At 48.8% G+C, this 21,555-nt stretch overlaps 6 protein-coding genes across 6 annotated transcripts; 4 read left to right on the forward strand and 2 right to left on the reverse strand.

Annotated features, from left to right (window-relative positions):
* Positions 1 to 517: 517 nt before the first annotated feature.
* Asppvi_003370 (putative C6 transcription factor) lies at positions 518 to 3,026 on the reverse strand (the record flags this gene model as incomplete). Its single annotated transcript, XM_043299335.1, has 2 exons — positions 518 to 2,365; positions 2,418 to 3,026. 2 exons carry the CDS (start codon positions 3,024 to 3,026, stop codon positions 518 to 520), a joined length of 2,457 nt encoding a protein of 818 aa, XP_043155270.1.
* Positions 3,027 to 4,373: 1,347 nt separating this feature from the next.
* Positions 4,374 to 5,722, reverse strand: Asppvi_003371 (putative mannosylphosphorylation protein (Mnn4); the record flags this gene model as incomplete). Its single annotated transcript, XM_043299336.1, has 8 exons — positions 4,374 to 4,455; positions 4,514 to 4,555; positions 4,610 to 4,737; positions 4,792 to 5,103; positions 5,172 to 5,316; positions 5,369 to 5,392; positions 5,451 to 5,460; positions 5,560 to 5,722. 8 exons carry the CDS (start codon positions 5,720 to 5,722, stop codon positions 4,374 to 4,376), a joined length of 906 nt encoding a protein of 301 aa, XP_043155271.1.
* Positions 5,723 to 10,136: 4,414 nt separating this feature from the next.
* On the forward strand, positions 10,137 to 12,509 carry Asppvi_003372 (uncharacterized protein; the record flags this gene model as incomplete). The annotated part of the gene is made up of 3 exons (XM_043299337.1): positions 10,137 to 11,185; positions 11,239 to 11,516; positions 11,575 to 12,509. 3 exons carry the CDS (start codon positions 10,137 to 10,139, stop codon positions 12,507 to 12,509), a joined length of 2,262 nt encoding a protein of 753 aa, XP_043155272.1.
* A 1,079-nt stretch (positions 12,510 to 13,588) lies between these two features.
* Positions 13,589 to 15,055, forward strand: Asppvi_003373 (uncharacterized protein; the record flags this gene model as incomplete). Its single annotated transcript, XM_043299338.1, has 3 exons — positions 13,589 to 13,622; positions 13,678 to 13,852; positions 14,914 to 15,055. 3 exons carry the CDS (start codon positions 13,589 to 13,591, stop codon positions 15,053 to 15,055), a joined length of 351 nt encoding a protein of 116 aa, XP_043155273.1.
* A 304-nt stretch (positions 15,056 to 15,359) lies between these two features.
* Asppvi_003374 (TMCO4 family protein) lies at positions 15,360 to 18,777 on the forward strand (the record flags this gene model as incomplete). Its single annotated transcript, XM_043299339.1, has 2 exons — positions 15,360 to 17,411; positions 17,473 to 18,777. The coding sequence occupies 2 exons, from the start codon at positions 15,360 to 15,362 to the stop codon at positions 18,775 to 18,777; spliced, it is 3,357 nt and encodes a 1,118-aa protein (XP_043155274.1).
* An 861-nt stretch (positions 18,778 to 19,638) lies between these two features.
* On the forward strand, positions 19,639 to 21,274 carry Asppvi_003375 (RTC4 family protein; the record flags this gene model as incomplete). Its single annotated transcript, XM_043299340.1, has 2 exons — positions 19,639 to 20,930; positions 20,998 to 21,274. The coding sequence occupies 2 exons, from the start codon at positions 19,639 to 19,641 to the stop codon at positions 21,272 to 21,274; spliced, it is 1,569 nt and encodes a 522-aa protein (XP_043155275.1).
* Between the last annotated feature and the right edge of the window lie 281 nt (positions 21,275 to 21,555).

Genomic DNA, 21,555 nt, shown 5'->3' on the forward strand with positions numbered 1-21,555 from the left:
ATATGATCAGAGGAGTATTGAAGTCACTTTGAGGTACGGGCGGTGGGAATGGCAGATTACATTGACATCTGTATGAATATTATCGCAAGCTTGCCATATATGCATACACCTATACTATACAATTTGCATTATAATATACACACTCAGACCGCTCAACGGTCAGATACGTCGCCAGGAATTGGAGTAGCGTAAAACTCCCATATCCCTGCGACAGAGGGCGTGCCGTCAATTGCCCCGACACCAAGCACCTGAATATAACAGCAGAGTCCAAGATGTGGACCAGCCAAATCATACGTCGTTCATCATGAGGAGTTGAGAGTTCATAGTAAGTCGTTAAGAGAAGAGAGTCCACGGTCGTAAGAGAGATGAGATTCTTCACTATAAGGTCGCCGAGAAGAATGCTTTGTCCATCAAGGAAAAGTCGAATGCGTCCTTAAGTAACACTGCATGGGCCTCCAGGGCCAATGAGTAGAGAGTTGTGGTAAGATAGCTATCAAGATTCAACGGTACACGTTGGTCAAGCAAGCCAATCTGAAATGTTGCCTAGTGGATGGCTTGTTTGCGCTTCTTGAACATCCATCTGAAAGTCGCGCATCACTTGATCCCACGCTTCCCAGTTGTGTTGAAGAAGAGCAGGATCTTGGCTTGTCGTGGTAGGATCCATGAAATTTTCTGATATCCCGACCGCTGCGGCTGTACTCAATGGGTCTTCTGCTGTCATGCTTTGAGAATTCGGCAGGGCCGGCCAGCTGACATTGGGGAAGAGCCCGGCCACGATTTCGGTATCGAAATTCGGTCCAGCGACAGGCTGGTCTGTGGGTTGAGCACTCCCAGGGACCGGAGGGTCTCGAATTTGAGGAACACCATCCGCCAGGGAAGGCTGCACAGCATTCTGCCAGACACCAATGTCATAAGGTGTGGATAGGTTCGGAGCAGAGCTGGGATCGGGCCTGTTCTGTACGCCCTGCTGCTGCCGCTGCTGCTGCTCTCGGAAGGCAGCCACGCGCTTCATCAACCGGGAAAGCGGCCGCCAAAGCATTCCCTTCCTATGCTTTGTAGTATGGCCCCATGTCTCATACAATGAACTCACCACCTCCCAGGCACGATCAGTGAGTGGGCTGAGTGGGCGAACGCAAAGCTCCGACAACACAAAGGCAATCAAGTGCCATTGCATATTTGTCACAAAAAGCCAGCTCCATTTGGAAGTGGTCTGATCTTGACCCAGCAGCCGAGTGAACTCTGCAACCTCGACCGAGGTGACAAACAAATTCTCCCGAGACGCTATGGTCAAATTGCTAGCCGCTGGATTTTGTCGAGTCATAGGATGATGAACTATGAGCCAGAGCTTGGCCAAAATCAGACGAGCAACGGTGGCGCAGACCCATTGCACTGGTACATTCATGTCACAATGCCGGGTATATCGCTCCTCAATCCGTTTGTTGACCTCCTGAATCAACTTCCCACAAGAATCCGCGGGTCGTTGTGCGTTCTCGGAGTGAGGAAGACCGGTTGGACACATATAGCTGACCCTCTTGAGAGCGGCAGTGATCTCGCAACGAACTAAGCAAAAGGTCATTTCTGTGAAACCTACACGCTCCTCGGGTGGCTGCTGCATATCGGGCGTGATATCATCGTCGTTGATATTCAGCGGAAGGCGAGTATCATACATCCTGTCATGAATTTGCGCATCAGTACCATGCTCTTCGGCAGATCTGATATCGAGCAAGCAGATATGCCACCACAGTCGCCGGCGCATTTCAGTTTCAAACGGCTTCAAGCCAAAGTTGGTTCCGTCCCGATGGAGGCCGATACCTTGGGCCAGGCGCAGAACCACCGCCGTCATGGTCCAGACAAATTTAGTGTCATCCTCACGCCGTACACCAATCAGAAAGAGTACAGCAGCTTGCAACAGCATCAGGCTTTGCGTATTAAGGAGACCAGCTTTGGACAATGCCTGCTCGACTGCAAACCGATAACGCGTTACCGCCGTATCACGATCGTCGCCCAGAACCGAGAAGCATTGTTCAGGTGACATGCTGACTATAGTAACATAGTAGATCGAAAGGATCAAGGCTTCGGTATTCTTGTCCAGGACGTTCGGATTCTGGGCGGCATCCGTAAGAAGCTTTTGTACGGTGGGCTTATGGAACATAGGTATAAGCGGCGCAATGTTATCCAGGTAGATATCCCACAACACTGGAATTTTGGACGGCGGGGGATGGTAACTGCGAAGCGAATGGGAAAGAGAATAGTATCCGAAGAGAAACCCGTCGTGATTAGTGGACATAGTCGACGAGGATTCAGGCGAAGGATAATCTTCCTCTTCTGACAATGAAGGGTCCAAAATATCTTGCAGTTCCTCAATCTAGCCACGACCGTCAGCACAAAAGATAGTGAACTGAGGCAAAAGTGCTCACCTCATCCCCCAAACTTGCCCACAGCCGGTTGCTAACATATCGACTACGTCCTTCGTCGATGACCAGCCGTCCAAACTCATGTTCCAGGTTCCGAGGCTTAGCAGCCTGCGGATCAGAGTCTAGAACGAACGGACATTTCCCGGTGTCCGCGCTTTGCGTCTGAGGTGTCGTCTGTCTACCTTCTTGGGGAGACGCGGGTCCAGGTTCCTGTTGCGAGGGCGAAGATACCGTGGACAATGGCTCCGCAGCTCCTGGCTTCTTCCCGCTGAGATGCTCAATGACTCCCTCAAGCCGTCTCAAACGGGACAAGAGCTCGGCATCCTGAGGTCTCTTCGTCTTGCGAGGCGCCCTTCCTGGTGGGGGAAAGACACATTCAATACCTGCCTTGACACAATTGGAACACGGCGTCCTCTTATTACAGCGGACTTTTCTTCTCCGACAAGTCACACAGCTGCGACTGCTGGGAGGGTCATGCGCGGTGTGGGTACCAGGGTTGGCTACATGGTCGACTAAAGTGCTTTTAGGATATCCAAAGGGGTTGTTTGACAAAGACTGAGATGAGAGAGGCTGATTTGCAGATGAAACAGATTCGATGGGCGGGAATGACATGACGGAGGATGGAGAATGGTTGAGATCGGTGCTACATTCCCAGCAGCGCGGAGAATGGAGGCTTATCCAGGTATTGAGAATATAGAGACTGAGGAAAGCTAATCATAGGCAAAAAGTTGATCGCGATTCTGAGTCCTCATTGTCATATAAATCTTCCTAGGCATTTGGCTTTTTTCCTTTTGAGTTGGATCTTCGGTCATCGACTCATAGTGGGGACAGGCGATGGCGTTGGTCATTGGCGGCCTGAGGCGTAGGTCCAGGCTCCTCATCGATGGTCCCTGGGCCTGTCAGTGGCTGCCAACCTTGCTACATTATTAATACGATGTATGTAAGACATCTTTTGATAAATCTTCCGTGGACCGCTTAAAGGATTATTGGGTGTATTCTGAAAGAGAGATACGAGCCTGTCCACCTGGACCCAAAGAAGTTTACTATCCCTTTGATTGTGTAGTAATGTTGATGCCTGAGATAGCTCTAAAGCATGCTGATTGACTGACGTCACAATCCAAACAATCTCGGGTTCACAATCGAGGTGCATATGATAGTTGAATACCTGTACGAAACTCAAACCGCACTGCCATCGGATCAGATAAAAAAACAAGAATTAGCACAGTCATCGCTGTAGAGTTATCAGATGACTTCTCCATGGAACATTCGGACACGTTACGCAATCAGCTGCTGCCACCATAGCAACTTTCGCGCACGTGCTAAAAAAAGCTTTCAGGGTTATGAGCTTTGACGTTATGGACTTATGAAGTTATGAGTCACCATGACTAGACTGGATGATCTTCTCGGAAAATACCGAGTGTCTATTTTCTTCCGGCAATCATATTCTCGTCCTCCAAGAATTAGGTCCAGCGGAACGACAGTTTCAGCTGTGTCAATCCTTCCGGTAACTTCTCGTCGTATTTGATCTTGCTTCGCATTTGAGGTCTGCGATGTAGTACACTACCACAGTAATATCTGAAGATTGCGTGCTCTATATTTGCTCATATATACACCCAGTATATACATCACATGCCATTCAATGTTATACACATTGAGTAGATTAAAATGATATCGACTGCGTCCCATGAGACGGTAAGGCTCGAGAAAGGGAAATGCTCACGGAAGATTTTCATGCAGCGTCAATGCGAGAGTCGCCCAAAAAATTCAACCACGGGTATGGCGCATATAATGCGAAGCACAAATTTGTGTACCAAAGGTCTTTCGGAGAGAAATGGAACGCCAGATTATGCAACCGGGAGATGTAAAAAAGGAGGAATCGAGGGGTCGTTATCGTAAACCAAGTGGAAGAAATATACATGATTACGGGTTAGTAAGTTCATTTCTGAGCTTTCGGTAAGCTCATGTTAAACGATAGGGAAGCGGCGTAGTTCGCTTGGGGAGAGTGATGGATTTTCGCTGCCGTGAAAGTCCTCGTTTTTTTCTGGCAATTGAGATATTAGCGAGCTATGTCAAACAGCCAGCTCAGGACTAGTACTAACTTAGTTTGTTCCCAGGTCTTGGTCTCCTCGTTGAAATGGTGGCTAGGGAGATGGCAAGTCAGTTAAGAACCCAATGGCAAAGCTTCAAATACCCACCCCTGAAAGTCAACAGTAGTCAATGACTTGGAGCCGTATTCTTCCACAAGGAGATCGGTGTACTTGTAGGGGACTTTGACCGGAAATTCCTCAAAGTAACTATTCCGAAGTGGGAAGATATCAGACTCCTAGAAAGCGGTAAGCTATTCATCTCGTGTTACCCTTGTACCGCAGCCACTTACATCGAATCGGTGGCCATCCTTGCACATGAGAGCGCCTGGATGACCCTCCTTTCTCAACTCGTCATCCTTGCGCACTGCAGTTATATCAATGAAAAGCCCCGAAGAGGTGTCGATCCACCTCGCGTCAATAACGTTCGCTTCGTCCTCGGTGGTTCGAACCACATATTGCGGGTTGATTTCGAGAAGGTAGTTTCGCCCGCCGTCGACACCCGGAAGTTCGAAATGATGCTCGGTCATGTTGTAATATTCGGCGAGGAAGTGTATTGTCGGCTCGGTAACCTGGACGTCAAGGTCGTTGTCCCATGGAAAAATCTGAACGCAAGTCAGCGTTATGTTCCCCCGTTGCCTGTTTCATAAGACCATGGGACCGGGATCCCAACCTTCTGGTTCCACCACCACGCCAGAAGAGTTCCATGCATTATCCAAGTCTCCGCACCAAGATCCGCCATTGTCGACAGATATGTCTGCATGAGTGCTGCCAAATGTGGTACTGTGTCTTCCTCAGGGAGGGGTCCATCGGCGAATCTGTGGAATCGTCAGACAAGCGCTCGAGTCGGCGGACTGCGAACTAGCTCACCGTCCGTCATAGTGATAATGAAAGCTGCGAGGTCAGTCAGCAATTTTCGGAGAATAGAACTTTGTGCAATTTCTAGACATACTGAGACTCCTCTAATAAAGCGTTAGCGCTATCCCGAAGAAAGAGAAATATATACATATCCAGATAGATAAAAGAAAGCACCATGTAAGACGCCAAGAAGGGACACTTACTGAAATATTTCTTTCCCGGTTCACCTCCCTTCCCACTGTAATCCTTGAGAAACTGGGCTCTAACAGTCATGAAATTGACATAGGAGTCGGCGCTACCCAAAGCCACCAGCGCGAGAAGTAATCCATGGAGATAGAGAAGGAAAGTTGTTGAGAATAGATGCATAGCGCATGCAGGGATGATGGGGCGACTGATTCGGATTTAATCACTGAGAGGACAGCATACTCCTAAGGATGTATAGGAATAATGGAACAAATAATATCAGGCGATGGTGGTGTTGCACCGTTGAAACGGAAAAGGGCGGAAATGTGAATGTTTGACAATGACGACTTCGTCGGGGGACTGATATCAGGAGGCAGGTAAGAAGCCGATATGGGTCGCCTGAGTCTCGAAGTGCGTGATTAGAATAGTGTAGACTATTACAGAAAGGACCGCATCAGAAAGAAAAAGAATTCTGCAGTGATGATAAGAAGAATGGAACCTGCAAAGAATCAAGGATCGACAGTCCCAATGGCGATGGAGATGGTAGTCTAGTATCTCAATCTACTTGGAAACTCGAAAGATCTTTGAGAAACTTCACTCCATGACGAGTAATTAAAGCTTCATAAACCATAGAGACTACCGTATGAGACTTGGGACCTACTGCCTAATCTTACGTCGTCCTTATTGCACCAGTCGCGTGCTAACTTACCGCAGAACTCATGGCCCTGTTTCTATTAATTGACGCAGTGACGATCCCCATAGAATTCCACGGCGCTGTTAATTGATAAAATTCTAGGCTAGTCTCCTGCTTCCGTAGTTCCAACATGCCAAGTGCCAGCCCTGCCGCGCCTTGGCAGGAGGTAATGCTGATCGATCATTCGATGGCGGTTGACCTTAAAATTTGAGACCTCGTGAGATCAGTGTCATTGTCATGATTTATGAACGAGTACTCATCTGCAAAGGATTGTTAGCAATTTCTTGTTCTACTGTGCACCTGTTTTACCTATCTATGCTTCCACTACACTGTTCTACTACAGCACAACTCAGTAGTACATTACACTACTACAGCCACATCCTGCCTTTTACTCCTATTCTTCCACATCCGTAACGTTCTGTCACAGGCTTACGTATGTTCCTCAGGGAAGTGCAGCAATTGGACATCATAGTTAGAATCGCGCAATATATAGCCTACTATCTGTATCATCTGTACTAATAATACACGGCAATTCAAGACAAAATGCGATGCATAGTGGACTAATGTCCGTGCGATTCGCGATCCGATTCGATGTTTTGGTTGGAACGCTGGTAAATTGAATGAGGGCCGCGTCATGCACGTCTCTTAGTCCCTATCTGGTCCACCTTCGACCAAGTACAGAATCTTGCTAAGGTAGTATTATTGTTGACGTAGGTGGGTTGCATTTCGCGTTATTCAAATTCGACATTGGCCCTTTTGTTTTGTCTTACATTCTATGTTCTCAGAGTGATTGTGTTATGCTTTTGGGTCTCTAAGGAGGTGAACAAATATTTCATCATGGGACTTAGATATCTTCTGCAGAAGAAAAGGATGGGTTCTGCATGTGGCCTGTGGAGCCCAAGTCATCCACAAGTCCACAACTAACTCGAAAGGAGAAGAAGAACCAGACAACCAAGACTAAGCCACAAAAATCTTTCTGATCATCACAAGAGAACGATTCCACTGTTTGGAGTTTTTGTGGTTCTTTGTGGCTGATGCGCTAGTCACACATTACTTGTAGCATTGAAACATATCATGCAAAGGACGCGAATCAAGCCTTCAGTCTGACTCGAGCCTAATTCTAGCCTCCAATACGTTGTCCGCGACAGCTCCGGGCGGCATCCAACTTCCAAGCCTTGATTATTTCAACCCAGCTTCGTTCAACAACGCTGTGAGACGCGTTTTTGTCCGTTACGAGGCTGCGAACGAGACCATCATGCTGAGGTCGACCATCGCAGACAGCAAGGGCACATTACTGTCAGGTATTAGGTTCTGACTTGCTTGTCTGGCCGGTCGTGCGGTCCGGCGTAAGTAGTATGCCCTTGCGCTCTTAACAGGTTGATCTCGTGGAGATCATACTCTTGGATGTGGATTCCGGAATGTAGATCTATGGCTCCTTTGACGATATTGGGCAGATCTTGCAGGACAAGCTTTGCCAAAAGCGTGGGGAATCTGTCCTTGAATAAGGTCTCTGCCCTGGGCACCGGTGGTCTACGTCGACCGGGAGTACATCAGAATGCTGTTGCGCCCGCAATTTCTGTTCAACTGTGAAGAAGCCAAACTAACTTTGGCTCCGCTGGGGAACGGAAAGCGTCATGGTTTTGTTGAATGCTTCTTGGTAGTATGGTGCGGTTGACAAACAGTCAAAGTACCGTGACTCGGTGTTCGCAAGGACTTGAAACCGGCCATCAATAAGATCAGCATGAGTTTTCCAGCCTTTCTCCTTCAAATAATCAGGCAGCCTGGAACGAGTCATCTGAAAATGCGTGCCATAGACTATTCCGAGATTTAATCCATGTGACTGCGCTTACATGTGTATAACTCCAGTCGACAAAGAAGAATCCGACACGTAGGCTGTTGCCAGAGGTGTAGAGCGGAAGAGTCAGCGTCCACCTCCTTGAGCACACCCATGGCAGCTGGAAGTCTAATGACACGTGCTGCTAAGTATCAGTATTTGCTCACCAGAGGGCCAACAAATACCGCTGAAGGTCACATACGGGCTCAAGCAGTATTAGCTCCTGTATTGTCTGAGAGTTGATCCACATTGGAGTGGTTGTCATCACCTTCAGATGACCGCTTAGCGATAGCCTCGAACAGCTTCGTGCCAACACCAAAGCGAAAGGCTGTTTTGCTTGATGGCCCTGGCCTTCATCAGCTTCCCTCCCGAGATACAGGATAGCTGAGAATTTACAGAAAATGGGACCCGGAGGAGGTCTCTAATGGTCTTTCATATATAATCCCCAGTTCATCACAGGCCTACAGCAACACTTTGCGTCTCATGCTTGTATACGGAGCCTGCTCTGATAGTAGCGATGGTAGAGCGAATGGTCTGGACTAGTTCACTTACACCCATTTGTATGATATTGGAATGAAAGCCTTTGGGAGAGCATGTCTCCCAGCACAACTTAAAAGCAACATGTCAGGCATCTTTGTAGACCTCTGTAAAAGATTGGGAATTCTACGACAGGCCTGAAGTGCAATAGATGAACTACCTATGATTTGTGCTCACACTCCAATCATACCCAAGTATCAAGGCGATTCTGCTCCTCCTAAAGGTCAGTCATAATTGCCGCCGTTCCCCATTTTATACGGAAGAGCTTCACCGGGACCCCCATGGATTGAAAGACATCGGCAAGCCCCCTCAATTGACAATTGAGTACTAAAAATCACTAGCATCACGAATCCTGGAGATAAGCCTTGCAAACAGGGATAGTTCCATCCATCCATTCGAATTTTGGGGAGTACTTACCAGATATGGCAGTCGCGCTGATGTGGAACCGTCTGAACTAATAAGTTCTTGATTGGCCACATAGAAGGTTTAGATTGAGCGTTGCGGGGAGACGAGAAGTATTGATTCGTCAGGTTTTGGCATTCTAGCAAGGGTCTTTGTTGCCCGTTTTTCCCATGCGTGCTTAGAGAGAACCTTGGGACGGTGTCCGTCTCACCTAACAAATTCGACTTTGCATAACAAAGGTAGAACAGCAAGTTTACAACTGCGTAGGCATAACTGCGAAGGTTCCTGCAAGCAAATGGACTGCAGATCTCAACTGTCCCCTATTTAATCAAGCTTTTGATACTTTTCAAGAAGCTTATTCTTGATCTCGGATCGTTGGATACAGATGAAGTTCCAACCTTCCAAGGTCTTGATTGCCAATCTCCACTTCTGAGCCAGCCAAGCGCGGCAGCACCAAACTCCAAAGTGAGATGTCGGTCAGAGCGGGTAGGTTACTAGTAACCAACCCATCATGAAGCGTGTGCACTGATACCTACCTTAGTCAAATTTAGGTTGGTAAATCAGAGAAAAGGAGAAGTCGCCAAACTACCTAACTTCCAGCACTGTGGCTGTGAAGTCTCACTCACATGATTGAGGCTTGCTGTCTCTTTGGTCCGTCCATATGGGCACGATTTCTCCTCCAAGATGACCTGCTAACGGAGCAGCCAACCAATTGGATTTTTTCCGTCATTGTGCGTCGAATTGAACTCAAAAAAGTCCTTTCTGGGCGCTTGAAACAGAAGCATTCAGGGACTCCCGGAGTCTGACTAATTTCTTTACTCGATCCATTCTTCCAATACTGATCCAAATTCATATTTCGTCATGCCATATTTGGCGTAACGATTGAGGCGTTCTCATTGACTTGAATCGCGTGTGGTTCCTTCTTGTGCCACACTTGCTTCTCCACTATCAGTACGAATATATCCGTCAAGATATGGGGTTCGACCTGACTGATCCGAGCTCATCATCAGCGGCCTCTAACAATTCTTGTATCTGGTGGTCCCGTTTTCTCGTACCTGTCACTACCGTTTCTGGTAGTCTGACCTGATTTCTACCTTCTGGTACGTCCGCAGCAGTGGACTCAGGAGACAATGTCGGCTAGCTCCGACGCGATGTCCGCGGATGGTGGTCGCTCGCAGCAGACGGCCCCGTCGCAGCAACTGAATCGTTCCTGTGAATCATGCAGAGGCCTCAAAGTTCGTTGTATCCCTGATCCAACCACAGCGAACCAATGCCAGCGGTGCACAAAGACCGGAAGGGTTTGTATCTTTGTAGCACCCCAAAGGCGGCGGCCACGAAAGCGAACTGATTCCAGAGTTGCCCAATTGGAGAGGGAAATGCGGCAGATGCGTTCACTATTGAAGGACCGTTTCCATGCGGACGACAGCAGTGCAGAAAGCGTGGATAGCGAGAACGACGAATCGCCGGAACATGATTCGGGTATCGAATCCAAAGAACACCTATCTTCAATCCCCGAGGCATTGAGCAGTGTCTCAACATCAACCAGGCATACGGACCAGTCTCATGGTGTTTCACTGTCTTCATATTCCAACGTTGCCGAGAGCAGCTCGGTCTCCATCCCCTCGTTCACACCTGGGTTCAGTGGACACTCCCCCGAAATGCCAATAGGAGATGACATTATCGATCGGGGTGTGATCCCGTTGGAATACGCCAATGAGCTGGTGGCGTTCTTCATCAGAGATTTAATGACCTTCGCTCCCGTCATCGTGCTGCCTCCTGAGACTACCGCATCGCACCTGCGTCATTCTAAGCCCGTACTGTTTCTTTCCATCATTGCCGCTGCCGCTATTGCTGTGGATGCGAGTGTCGCGGCCATTCTTAATCGAGAGCTCGTTCGGCTCTATGCGGAACGATTCTTCATTCAGGGCGAGAAATCCTTAGAGCTAGTCCAGGCATTGGCGCTCATGACGGTCTTCTACTACCCTCCCGACTCGCCAATGAAATTGCAGCACTTTCAGTACACGCACATTGCAGCTACCATGGCTTTGGAAATTGGTTTGGCCTCTAAGCGTAGAGTATCTCCAAAAGCAAGCGGGAAAAAAGACAAGCGGAATGCATATGACGAGCAGATGGCGGAACAAGCGAGAGCGATATTGGAGTGTTATCATTTGGCTTCTACGTAAGGATCGAGAAGCGCCCTGCGGAGAGGCAGCTGCTGATCATTTGAAACAGTGTCGCAATGAAGACTCGTCGACCTAATCTGCTCCTTTTCAACGATTGGATGAGTGAATGCGTGAAACACTTAGAAAAATCGCCAAATGTCATAGATCGACATATGGCCACCTGGTTCGAACTCCAAAGGATCGTTGATGAGGCTATGGCTTCCTTCGGCCTCGATGACACAAGCTCCACCACGCCTTTGACAGAGTCTCGCGTTCAGGCTGTATTGCGGTGGTTCGACAATCGAATGCTGAATTGGAAGAAGAATACACCTGCGGACATGCTCACAGGTGCGCTTTCCTCCCCGCAATGACTTGGAAGTAGCTAGCTCACTCTTGTACCCTTCAGTGCCCATGAGCTTCGAGTACCATTACACCAATCTTGCCGTATATGAACTGGGAATCGGAGAAGGCTACCGAGATCCTGATGCGATCAAGCAGGAATATTACACGCTTCCGAGACCGGAAGGTGACCGCCGAAATCAACGCGCCAGTACCCCTCTCAGTGCCATCCGCGTAGATTTAACGATCAAGTGGATGCATACAGCTCACGAGATGCTCAATTTCTTCCTCAGTTGCGACAATGAACTCATGCGAAAGCTTCCGAACTTGATATACACACGTGTGGGCGTGGCATTAATGTCCCTTTTGAAGATATACTTCACTGTAATATCAGGCGGGTTGGGCGAATTTGTGACGCCGGAGTCCGTCAAGGTTGAAATGTACCTGAACGCAATCGCAAGGAGACTCACCGAGGCAAGCGGCGGCCAGAAGTACAAGATCCCCAGCCGATGGTATTATGTTCTTGCCGTCAAAGCTCGAAACTGGTATGATCGGCTGCAGCAGCGGCAAGCCCAGCGGGAAAGTGGCTTTGCATCTCAAATGGAGGCGGGCCAATCGATTCAGATGCAAATGCCAGCCCATACTCTTCAGCACCCCGGTCCCATCAACCCAAATTGTTCTACAGAGTCACTCGTCGTGGATGCAGGCATCCCGCAAGGTCCTCCATATTCCAACATGGGTAGTGCCTATGGAGCTCCAGTGGCCATGAACCAAATGTGGCATGTCGACCAAAATTATGTGCCCACATCTCTCAGCTACCAGTATCCGGAATATCAGCCGCCCACTTTGCAATCTCAGTATGGGTACATGGCACAGCATCCAAGCTTACCGTCGGAAAGCAGCCAAAATCAACCGCCTTTACCTCGTAGAACTGGGATGGAATTGGACGGCTGGCTCCCCGATGGGAGTATATTTGGGGCACCCACTTTACCTGGATTTTGATGATGCGGTTGCATTCTTCCTGTTTCAACTCCGCAATTAAGTGCGTGTACATGTCAAGTCAAAGGGCTTTCTGACCTCGCCATCCTCATCGAGGGACTTACATACCTCGTGTGAGCCATCTCATTAAAAGACCACGACAGTCCATGAACTATATTTATGACGGAGCCATCACTCCACCGACCCTCATAGAGGCGAAATCCAAACAAGCGCTTTCCAGGAAAGAAAAAGAAGAAAAACGAAGACAAGAAGAACGTAGGCAGACTAGATATTATTGAATGAGAAACCCTACACCGGAGTAACTTCGGTACGGAAATTTATTCCATCGCAGTCGACCCTCACGGAGTATCGGTGAACACGGAACCTCCGGTATGGAATTGTATCCGATTTGAGCATGTCGTACAACGCCCACCCCTGAAGATCTAAGAGATCAGCAAATCATTATCGAGACCCTTCAAAGCATCGTGGAGCTGTCAAGCCGTTATTGGGTCTTCTTGAGGATGAAGCGAAATTAGACCGTTCGGATTTGGAGTATGTGCCGACTGCCGACTTTCAAGTATAGTGCCCCTCGCTTAGATTCCTAGTAAGCTGTGGGCGCCATGGAAGTCTTCAGAGCATCCAGATTGGCGGGCTAATATATCCATCTATCTCCAGAGGCTGATTCCGGCGTTATATTCGAATCCAGGTCCCGTGCAGAAATGTATTGGAGGCTAAGTGGTTGTTGGGCGAGAGTCTGGTGTCTTATTATTGTCTAGCGGTCTACCCTTCTCTCTGTAGTCCGCATCAATTATTGCCAGCAGTGCGAATTAGCAACTATCTAGCAAGATGAAAATTGCGATCGAGGCAAATGAACTGATCTGATTAGATATGCTCTGATCAATTGATCCATTATTACTGTATAAATTGTCTTGTTGCTATCTGATTTTCTCTTATGACGTGTAATGGCGTAAACCCTCCCTCCATTTCGCCGCGCTCTCTTAATGGTGCCAAAGATATCAATAATGTAGTCTACATATATCTCTCGACAGGTACCAATGTAATTATCGTGCAAAAACTCTGAATATATCACTAAGATATCCATTATGTCAGATCTATCCCGTAAAGAACCCTCTACGAGTGAGTTGTTCCCCCTCCTATATCCAAGAACAGCCACTAAGTGGTATCATCCCAGAGGCTCTCCTAGAGAAAGCCAAATACCAATCTGACAGCATCCGCGAGGCCCTCAATGACCCCGAGCAGCACACGACTGGCGCGCAGTTTGACAAGAGCAAATATCCCTCTGAGCCGGTCTGGGATAAGGGTAGCACGACCAAAGTGGCGGTTGATGCTCCTCCTACGGGGAAGATGTGAGTTTGTCCATTTCTTGATCTTTCAGCTTTGCTGGTGTGAGAGTGATTAGGGTATGTGGTTCAGTTCAGCAGTTGCTGATTGATGCTGTATCAGGGTGGATAAAACGAGGGATCCTGCTGGGGTTAGTTAACTAGCTATTCCGGGTAGATGGATTGGTTGTGCGGTCTTTTTGTGCTCAAGTCGATGTATGACCGGGTACTTGGAATTTGATCTTGATGTTCTGGTAGTCGAATCTTGACGAATAACCTGCGTAGTCTGCAGCGATTGGTAAGGGTAGTTGGGGCCAGCTCAGCAGTAGTCTCTACCAACTAGCGGCCGTCTAGAATAATAATCATCTCGTAGCTGCGAAACCTATCTGCGGCTGCAGAACTATGCTCCCAGGATGGAGGACCTAAGATATGAGCACAATTCACAGTATACTCCAACCTAAGAGCAAGCCCGAAATGATCAGGGTCCGAGCCTAATGATGCTGTGTAAACAGTGATGGTCACATGTTTATTCTAAATATACAAAAGCAACAGATCGTAAACTAACCCACGGTGCTATACGCTAACTTCCAGAAATGCCTCGAAGATGGCCTCCTTCCAATTCATTAGCCTGGGTGTATATTCCAATAAGATAATGCCAAAATTTATACTTCTAAGCAGGTGCAGGAGTGGTTTGAATCTCATGGAATCTGGGTGATGGAATGGCCTCCGCATTCACCTACTCTGAACCTAACTGAGCACCATATGATTGCAGTATAAAATAATAAACTATAGGATAGTAAATATTAATATTTAGTGTACCAGGCCCTTGCTTGGTATACTACACCCCGCATTACGTGTATAAGACACTTAATCACCTCCTGAGGGATAGCAATCCATGCCTCCCAGATAGCACATCTAAATCGCGTCTAATCTACCTTTGATCTGCCTCCTAAAAAGAGTTCGGGATACAGCTCCAAAAGCTTCTTCTTTAAGAAGTTCCAGAGATGGTTGAGAAATATGGGATTGAAGATGGTTGATTTTTTTCGAGCTTTTGGAGTGTGCACAGACTTTTGACCTATAATGTATAGACCGATGGAGTCACCCGAAGCGCAAACAATTGCCGCATTCGGATCACCCCATAACGGAGCCGCCCCCCCTGGTCGCAGTCGGTCTCTCAACACAATTCCGCAATCGTTCGTGTTCACAACAACACAGCAGGGAGAGGAGTAAGAGTGTGCGATTCGATTTCCTTCCTCCCTCCCTTGTTGCTGCTGCCTAACCCGCCATCCTCGCTTTTATTTCAGTGCTTTGGTTATTGACTTCCCGCCCCCTCAATCGTTTAGGTCTCGTGGACTACTTGAGCGTCCCTTTTCACGCGACCTTTTCAACCTCCAATGATTGTCAGCACTGAATGCTCTTCTTGCGCGAATGGGTGATACTGCGTGGTTCGAGTTGGAATACACAGGAGGCTTCACCTTCGGGACCGAGTCTAGGAAACCGGCGAGACCGCTTTAGCACGAAACATTCATGAAGAATGACCTCACCCTCAAGCGCCGCTATTGACCATTCTGTCGACTCTTCCACTGACCCTCCACAACCTGGTTCTCAAGCTTCGGGGGATACGCAGTCATCGGCTGTATCTACTCTTCCGAATAATGATCAGACGGACGACAGAAGGAAAGGGGAAGCGGGAGTGAAAGAGCCAGAAGGAAAAAAGCCTGGAGGGAACGCAACCTTGGAAGATAACAAGGCGGATGCAGATGTGGCAGAGTTAGACGACTTCGGGCTTCCAATCCCAGTCCGGCCCAAGGCTGCACGCCGGTCAGAAGACGAATCGCTAGAGGAGGACGAAACGTTCCATGATGTCGAAGAGAGACAGTTACCGCCTAAGAGTGAGACCACCTCCTCAGAGAAAGATAAACCCGCTGCCTCCCACGATCTTCCCTGTGAGAATGACAGGCAAAGCACACCTCCACCGGCCTACTCTAGCATAGATATCCACGATTCTGTCCATCAGTCCTCTCCAACCCATAAGAGGCATTCGAGCCTCAAGCCGTCGGAATGGTCGCACCAGCGACTGACCGAAAACAAAGAAGCCAATTTGGAAAGCGATGAGGAAAGCGACGGCGAATGGAAAGAAATGCCCGCCCTGGGCGAATTCGATGTCTACGACGATTATGGGCGATTGGTTGCTCGTGGCGCCAAAGAAGAGGGTGATGACGCAGTATATCAGGGCCTGGGTGGCGCTGGAAAGGGATATACTCGAGTACAACTCGACGAAGACGCGCAGTCGGCGACAAGTTTGGATCAGGACACAAGCTATCTCTTCAAGGAAGCCGCCGGCAACTCTGTGGGAGTAGAAGGAGAAGAGCTGCGGGACCCGCTCAGCCAACTACAAGCTACTAAAGATCTTCTGACTGAAAGTCAAAGGATTGCCTATGTGGGTGTGACGCGGCTGGAGATTTACCAGATGACCGACGATTTGGAAAAGATACCAACAACTAAGGCTTCCCGCAAGGCGAAACAGAAAGCGGCCGACGCCATGAGGAAATGGGGTCAGACCGTCATGGGAAGGATCTATACTCACATGGAGATCGATCCTGCGGAGCAAATCATGATCGAACAATTGGCTGAGCACGGCGTTCAGCCTGCGGATCTTGTTCGACCACTGATGCAAAATGCTCGGGTCAGAAATCCAATGGCGGATGAGCTCGACTCTCCGAAGGAATCTATGTCCTCGAATGCGTCTCGCGGCTTGAAGGGGAACAGCCGAGCAAGTTTATCGACCGAACCTGAGGGTACTTCCGAACCGACTTCCCCTCCACCTTACGAAATGCACGAAGATGACGACCTACCGGAAGTGCGAACCCCGTCACAGATGCCTACTTCAGCAAAGATTGACATTGACCTTCGTTGGACGGTCCTTTGCGACCTATTTCTTGTTCTTATCTCGGATTCAGCCTATGATGCCCGATCCCGATCCTTACTAGAAAGAGTCGGCAAGTCCATGGAAGTGTCCTGGCTGCAAATTGCCCGCTTTGAGAAGCGTGTCATTGATGCCCTCGAGATGCAGGAAGCTGCGGAGAAAGAGACCTGGGATGAGTCTGAGCACATGGAGAAGCGTCGCAAGATGGCGCTGAAACGGAAATATATGGTTATGGGCCTGGCCACTGTTGGGGGAGGATTGATCATCGGTCTCTCCGCTGGTCTGCTGGCTCCGGTCATCGGCGCTGGTCTTGCAGCGGGCTTCACAACTGTCGGAATTTCTGGGACCAGCGCTTTCTTAGGGGGAGCTGGTGGGACAGCCTTGATCGCTTCTGGCGCTACCTTGACAGGAAGTACTATCGGCTTAAGGGCTTCACACAGACGCACTGGAGCTGTGCAGACTTTTGAGTATCGTCCTCTCCACAACAACAAGAGGGTCAACTTGATTGTTGCGATTTCAGGCTGGATGACTGGCAAAGTCGATGACGTTCGATTGCCGTTCAGTACAGTTGATCCTATTATGGGCGACCTTTATTCGGTCCTATGGGAGCCGGAGATGCTTCAGAGTATGGGTGCCACCATCAACATTTTAGCCACAGAGGTAAGCGTCTCCTGATTTTGCGTGGCTTTTGCTGTCATGGAGCTGACTGCATTGCCTATAGGCCTTGACTCAGGGTCTGCAACAGGTCTTAGGAAGCACTGTCCTCATGGCTTTAATGGCATCCCTGCAGCTACCTCTTGTTCTCACTAAGTTGTCATACTTGATTGATAATCCCTGGAATGTCTCCCTAGCTCGTGCCAACGCAGCAGGGCTGATTTTGGCGGACTCGTTGATGGATCATAATCTGGGCAAGAGACCTGTCACTCTACTAGGTTTCTCGCTTGGGGCAAGAGTCATATTCTCGTGTCTGAAAGAGCTCGCGGACAAGGGCGCTAGCGGCTTGATTCAAAATGTCTACCTTTTCGGGGCTCCGGTCGTGGCAAACAAGGACGAATTCATCAAGGCACGCAGCGTTGTCTCTGGCCGGTTTGTGAACGGGTACTCTTCCAATGACTGGATTCTGGGATACCTCTTCCGGGCCACAAGCGGCGGTATTATGCGCGTGGCTGGTATTGCTCCGGTAGAAGGGATTCCCGGCCTGGAGAACGTTGATGTCACTAACTTAGTCAATGGCCACATGGACTATCGTACCGCTATTCCACGGCTACTCAAGGAAGTCGGGTGGGAAGTTCTTAGCGAGGAGTTTGCTGAAATCGAAGACCCCGACCCGGAAAATCATGGCGAGCGGCAACGGGAGCTAATCCGCGAAATTGATGAGGCCCGTAAAGCCGCAGAAGCTCAACCAGAGAAGAAGCGGTTTGGACTGTTCAAGCGCGGCAAATTAGCTGAGAAAAAGGGATGGGAAACATACGATGTGAAACGCAGTGACTCGTTTCCGCGAGAATCCACTGACAGCAACGGAACCGGAACTGTCCTCTTCGATATCGATGCGATCAGGGCAGAACTCGCCTCGGAGATGATTGAGGTCAGGCAGCTGGAGTCTACGCTCCCACCCATGAAGCTGGATCTCAATTCACCATCAACCCAATCACCAGCTGCTGATACACCGTCAGAGTACAGAGCTTCCAAAGACGGATACGCCACCCCATCCGTTCCTCAGACACCCGTTGAAAATTCCCTGGGCCACTCGGCCTCTCAAAAGACGCAATCTCCGCCACCCCATCAGGACCAGATCAATATGACTTTTGATACTTCTTACGATAACCCTCTGCAACGTTCTCATTCTTCCTTTGAACCAGCTGCCTACGATTCATATCCGACGAGACCAGCTTTACGATCCTCTGTGACGATGCCGACTAGTGTCGGTGCCAGTGCGGTTGGCGCTATGGCTGTTGAGCCCAATGCCTGGGCTGATCACGAATTTGGCCACGGCGAAGAGGGTGAGATCTCGATGACCTTCGAGTGATTATTGCTTGGTTTCGTACGGGCTTATATAGTTCTCCCGCGAGTGTGTATAGATCTTCCCTTGCTTGTTCCATGTTCATCAGCTCCTCTACGTAACGAGTGATGAAACAACGAGTGAATGTTGTGTGATCATTCTATTCTGATTTTGCATTTGGTGTCTCCTTATGCGTGTTAATTATTTCAGCCTTCTGCGTTTCAAAGACTCGATATAGATTTTGTTGAATGACATCGACCTGTATCGAAAACTGTCAGAATACTCATGTATTACTCTCTGGAAGTTAGCGTTCAGCATCGTGGGTCAGTTTACGATCTGTTACTTTTGTATAATTAGAATAAACATGTGATCATCACTGTTTCCACAGCATCATTAGGCTCGGACCCTGATCATTTCGGGCTCGCTCTTAGGTTGAAGTATACTGCGAATTGTGATCATATCTTAGGTTGTTTCTCAACAACGTATCAGGTAATGTGGAGAAAGCGCCGCGATAAGAGATCTTAAGCGTGTCACCACATGGACGCGTTCCGCTCCCGTCCCCAAATTCAATACGACGGTTGCATTATCTGCCTTTTCTCTCTTTCTCTATTGCTGCAGATCCTTCATCCCAAATACAAAGCGGCTGGAAGCTGAGCAATAATTTGACCCTTTCAAAAAGAACACTTATTTTAATTGGAGGAACTCTGCGGGGTTCATGCGGCGGGTAGCAGCAGCGCGTTGGACGCAATAACCGTCGCTAGAGAGAGGTATACCTGAGTCTCAACATTGACGTGGATAACCTTGCTGCTGTTGAAGCATAGGTGGCTTTACGAGTGGCTGTATCCGACTTCTAGCTCCTACTGCGCAAATCGGACCTGCTTATTCAACATGGTTACTCCTACATCTAAACCAAATTCGAGCTTCTCGAAGGTATATTTGACCAAGAATAACTACTCGGGGCGGTCTCTTCACCCAAATGCCAAGCGACCTGGAAAGAGAGCTGAGGATTCAAAGAAGGAAGAAGACACCCAGGAGCTTGAGGGATCTGAGGCGGATTGGGATGAGCGGATTGTGGACAATCAGGACATAACTGCTGAACCCGCCAGTTCTCCCGTCAGCACTCTTGACGACCAAGAGAATGAGGCTCCGCCCGGTTTTGAGGATTTTGACAGCGCAGTGGGGGAAAGGAGGAGGTCACAAAGAGGCAAGAAAGACTTGCACGGTTCTGAGTCTCCTACTTTCAGCCGCAAGAGGAATGCCGATGACATGGCCCACAGAGCTCAGACTGATGCCGAGAAGGAAGATTATGTATTCGGCTGGTCACAAAGTCAGAAGAAGCGCAAACAAGGTTACTCTGGAAAGAAAAGTGATGGCTCTTTGTGGAAGGTGCAAGACTCTACGACCACTCCCTCTCGGTCAAAGTCATCACCTTCCTCCAGTGCTTCAGATTCAAAAGCAGGCCGGAGCTCACAGAGAACCAAAACGGAATCCAAAAAGAAAGCTGTTGGCAAGGCTCCAAGCTTTATGGTCCCGCCAGATATCGACGACCTTCTACCTCCATCGTCTGGAAGTCGTACGAAGCCCGAGTTTGTTATCCCCCCTTCCCTTCCCAACGATACGATATCTAGCTCCTCTGGATTTGCATCATCCGCTCAAATATCCCACTTCTTTGACTCCGATGACGACTGTTCAAGTGGCACGTCGCTCAGTTCAGTACCAGAAAACTTGCTGGAAGAATTCTCACAGATGGAGGATGTCTTGCTCTCTGACATGGACGACTCAGAAAACGCGGAATTGAAGCCGGAGTTGAAGCCCTCGTTGTGTCCCTGGTGCAAGAAGGCTGTAGATCCAGATGCTCTGAGGAAGTTTCGGGCGCAACCGAAACAGCGGATTCGCGAGCAACAGCAATTCTGTGAGTCGCATCAGAAGGAGACGGCGGAGAAAGAATGGAAAGAGAGAGGTTATCCAGACATTGATTGGAATACTTTCGATGAGCGCATCAGGGGTCATTTCGACGATCTGGACAGTATCTTAGTACCGGAAGGCAATTCGTACTACAGAAATGTCCTTGATACTATGTTGAAATCGGGAAAGGCAAAGAACTTTCGCCTGACACTCGCTGGAGACGCCCTCGAGACGATCTGTTGTGGTTATTACGGAACTCGAGGGGCCAACAAGATGTACAGTCTCCTAGTTTTCCCCCTCTTTTTCAACTGCTGTCCAGTTATTAACCTATTCTCTTCACAGGCTACAAGCTCTTACGGCGCGATTCTCCCGCAAACTCCGTCGTTTGGCAGCTGAGGACCACATCGTCAAGACAGCTGGGCCTGTCATCTATGCTCAGGCGGTTCTCGTGCCTGAACTGGCCGTCAGGCTAGTCAAAGAAGATATGGGTGTGGATGTTGACTCGGCACGACAAATCCTACGAGAGAGCATTGAAATTGGCGAGAAGCTGAACTTCGCCCCGAACGATGTGGTCCCGATCCCGGTTGAACCGGAGAATGCTGATATTACCATCGCCTAAAGGCATAATACCCGACTACATATCGATATTCTCATTCATTTCGCATACTTATTAGCGACTGTATATAAAAACATTTTTCAGCTTGATACCATAGTTGTTCTTGCTTGTTTGTGACGAATGGTATATCGAAGGGTATCAGTGTGCGAGAGGGCGGCTCATGTTGAGATGTATTCTTAGCGTGATTCTCAGCTGGAATGAGCATACGAATGGGCCCTTTTGAGGGTTTGACGATGTTACATGAGCCAAAGAAATGGTGTTACTTTGACGCCTCTTGTTATTAT

The sequence above is a fragment of the Aspergillus pseudoviridinutans genome (assembly GCF_018340605.1).
Source record: "Aspergillus pseudoviridinutans IFM 55266 DNA, scaffold_2, whole genome shotgun sequence".
NCBI classification, from domain to species: domain Eukaryota; kingdom Fungi; phylum Ascomycota; class Eurotiomycetes; order Eurotiales; family Aspergillaceae; genus Aspergillus; species Aspergillus pseudoviridinutans.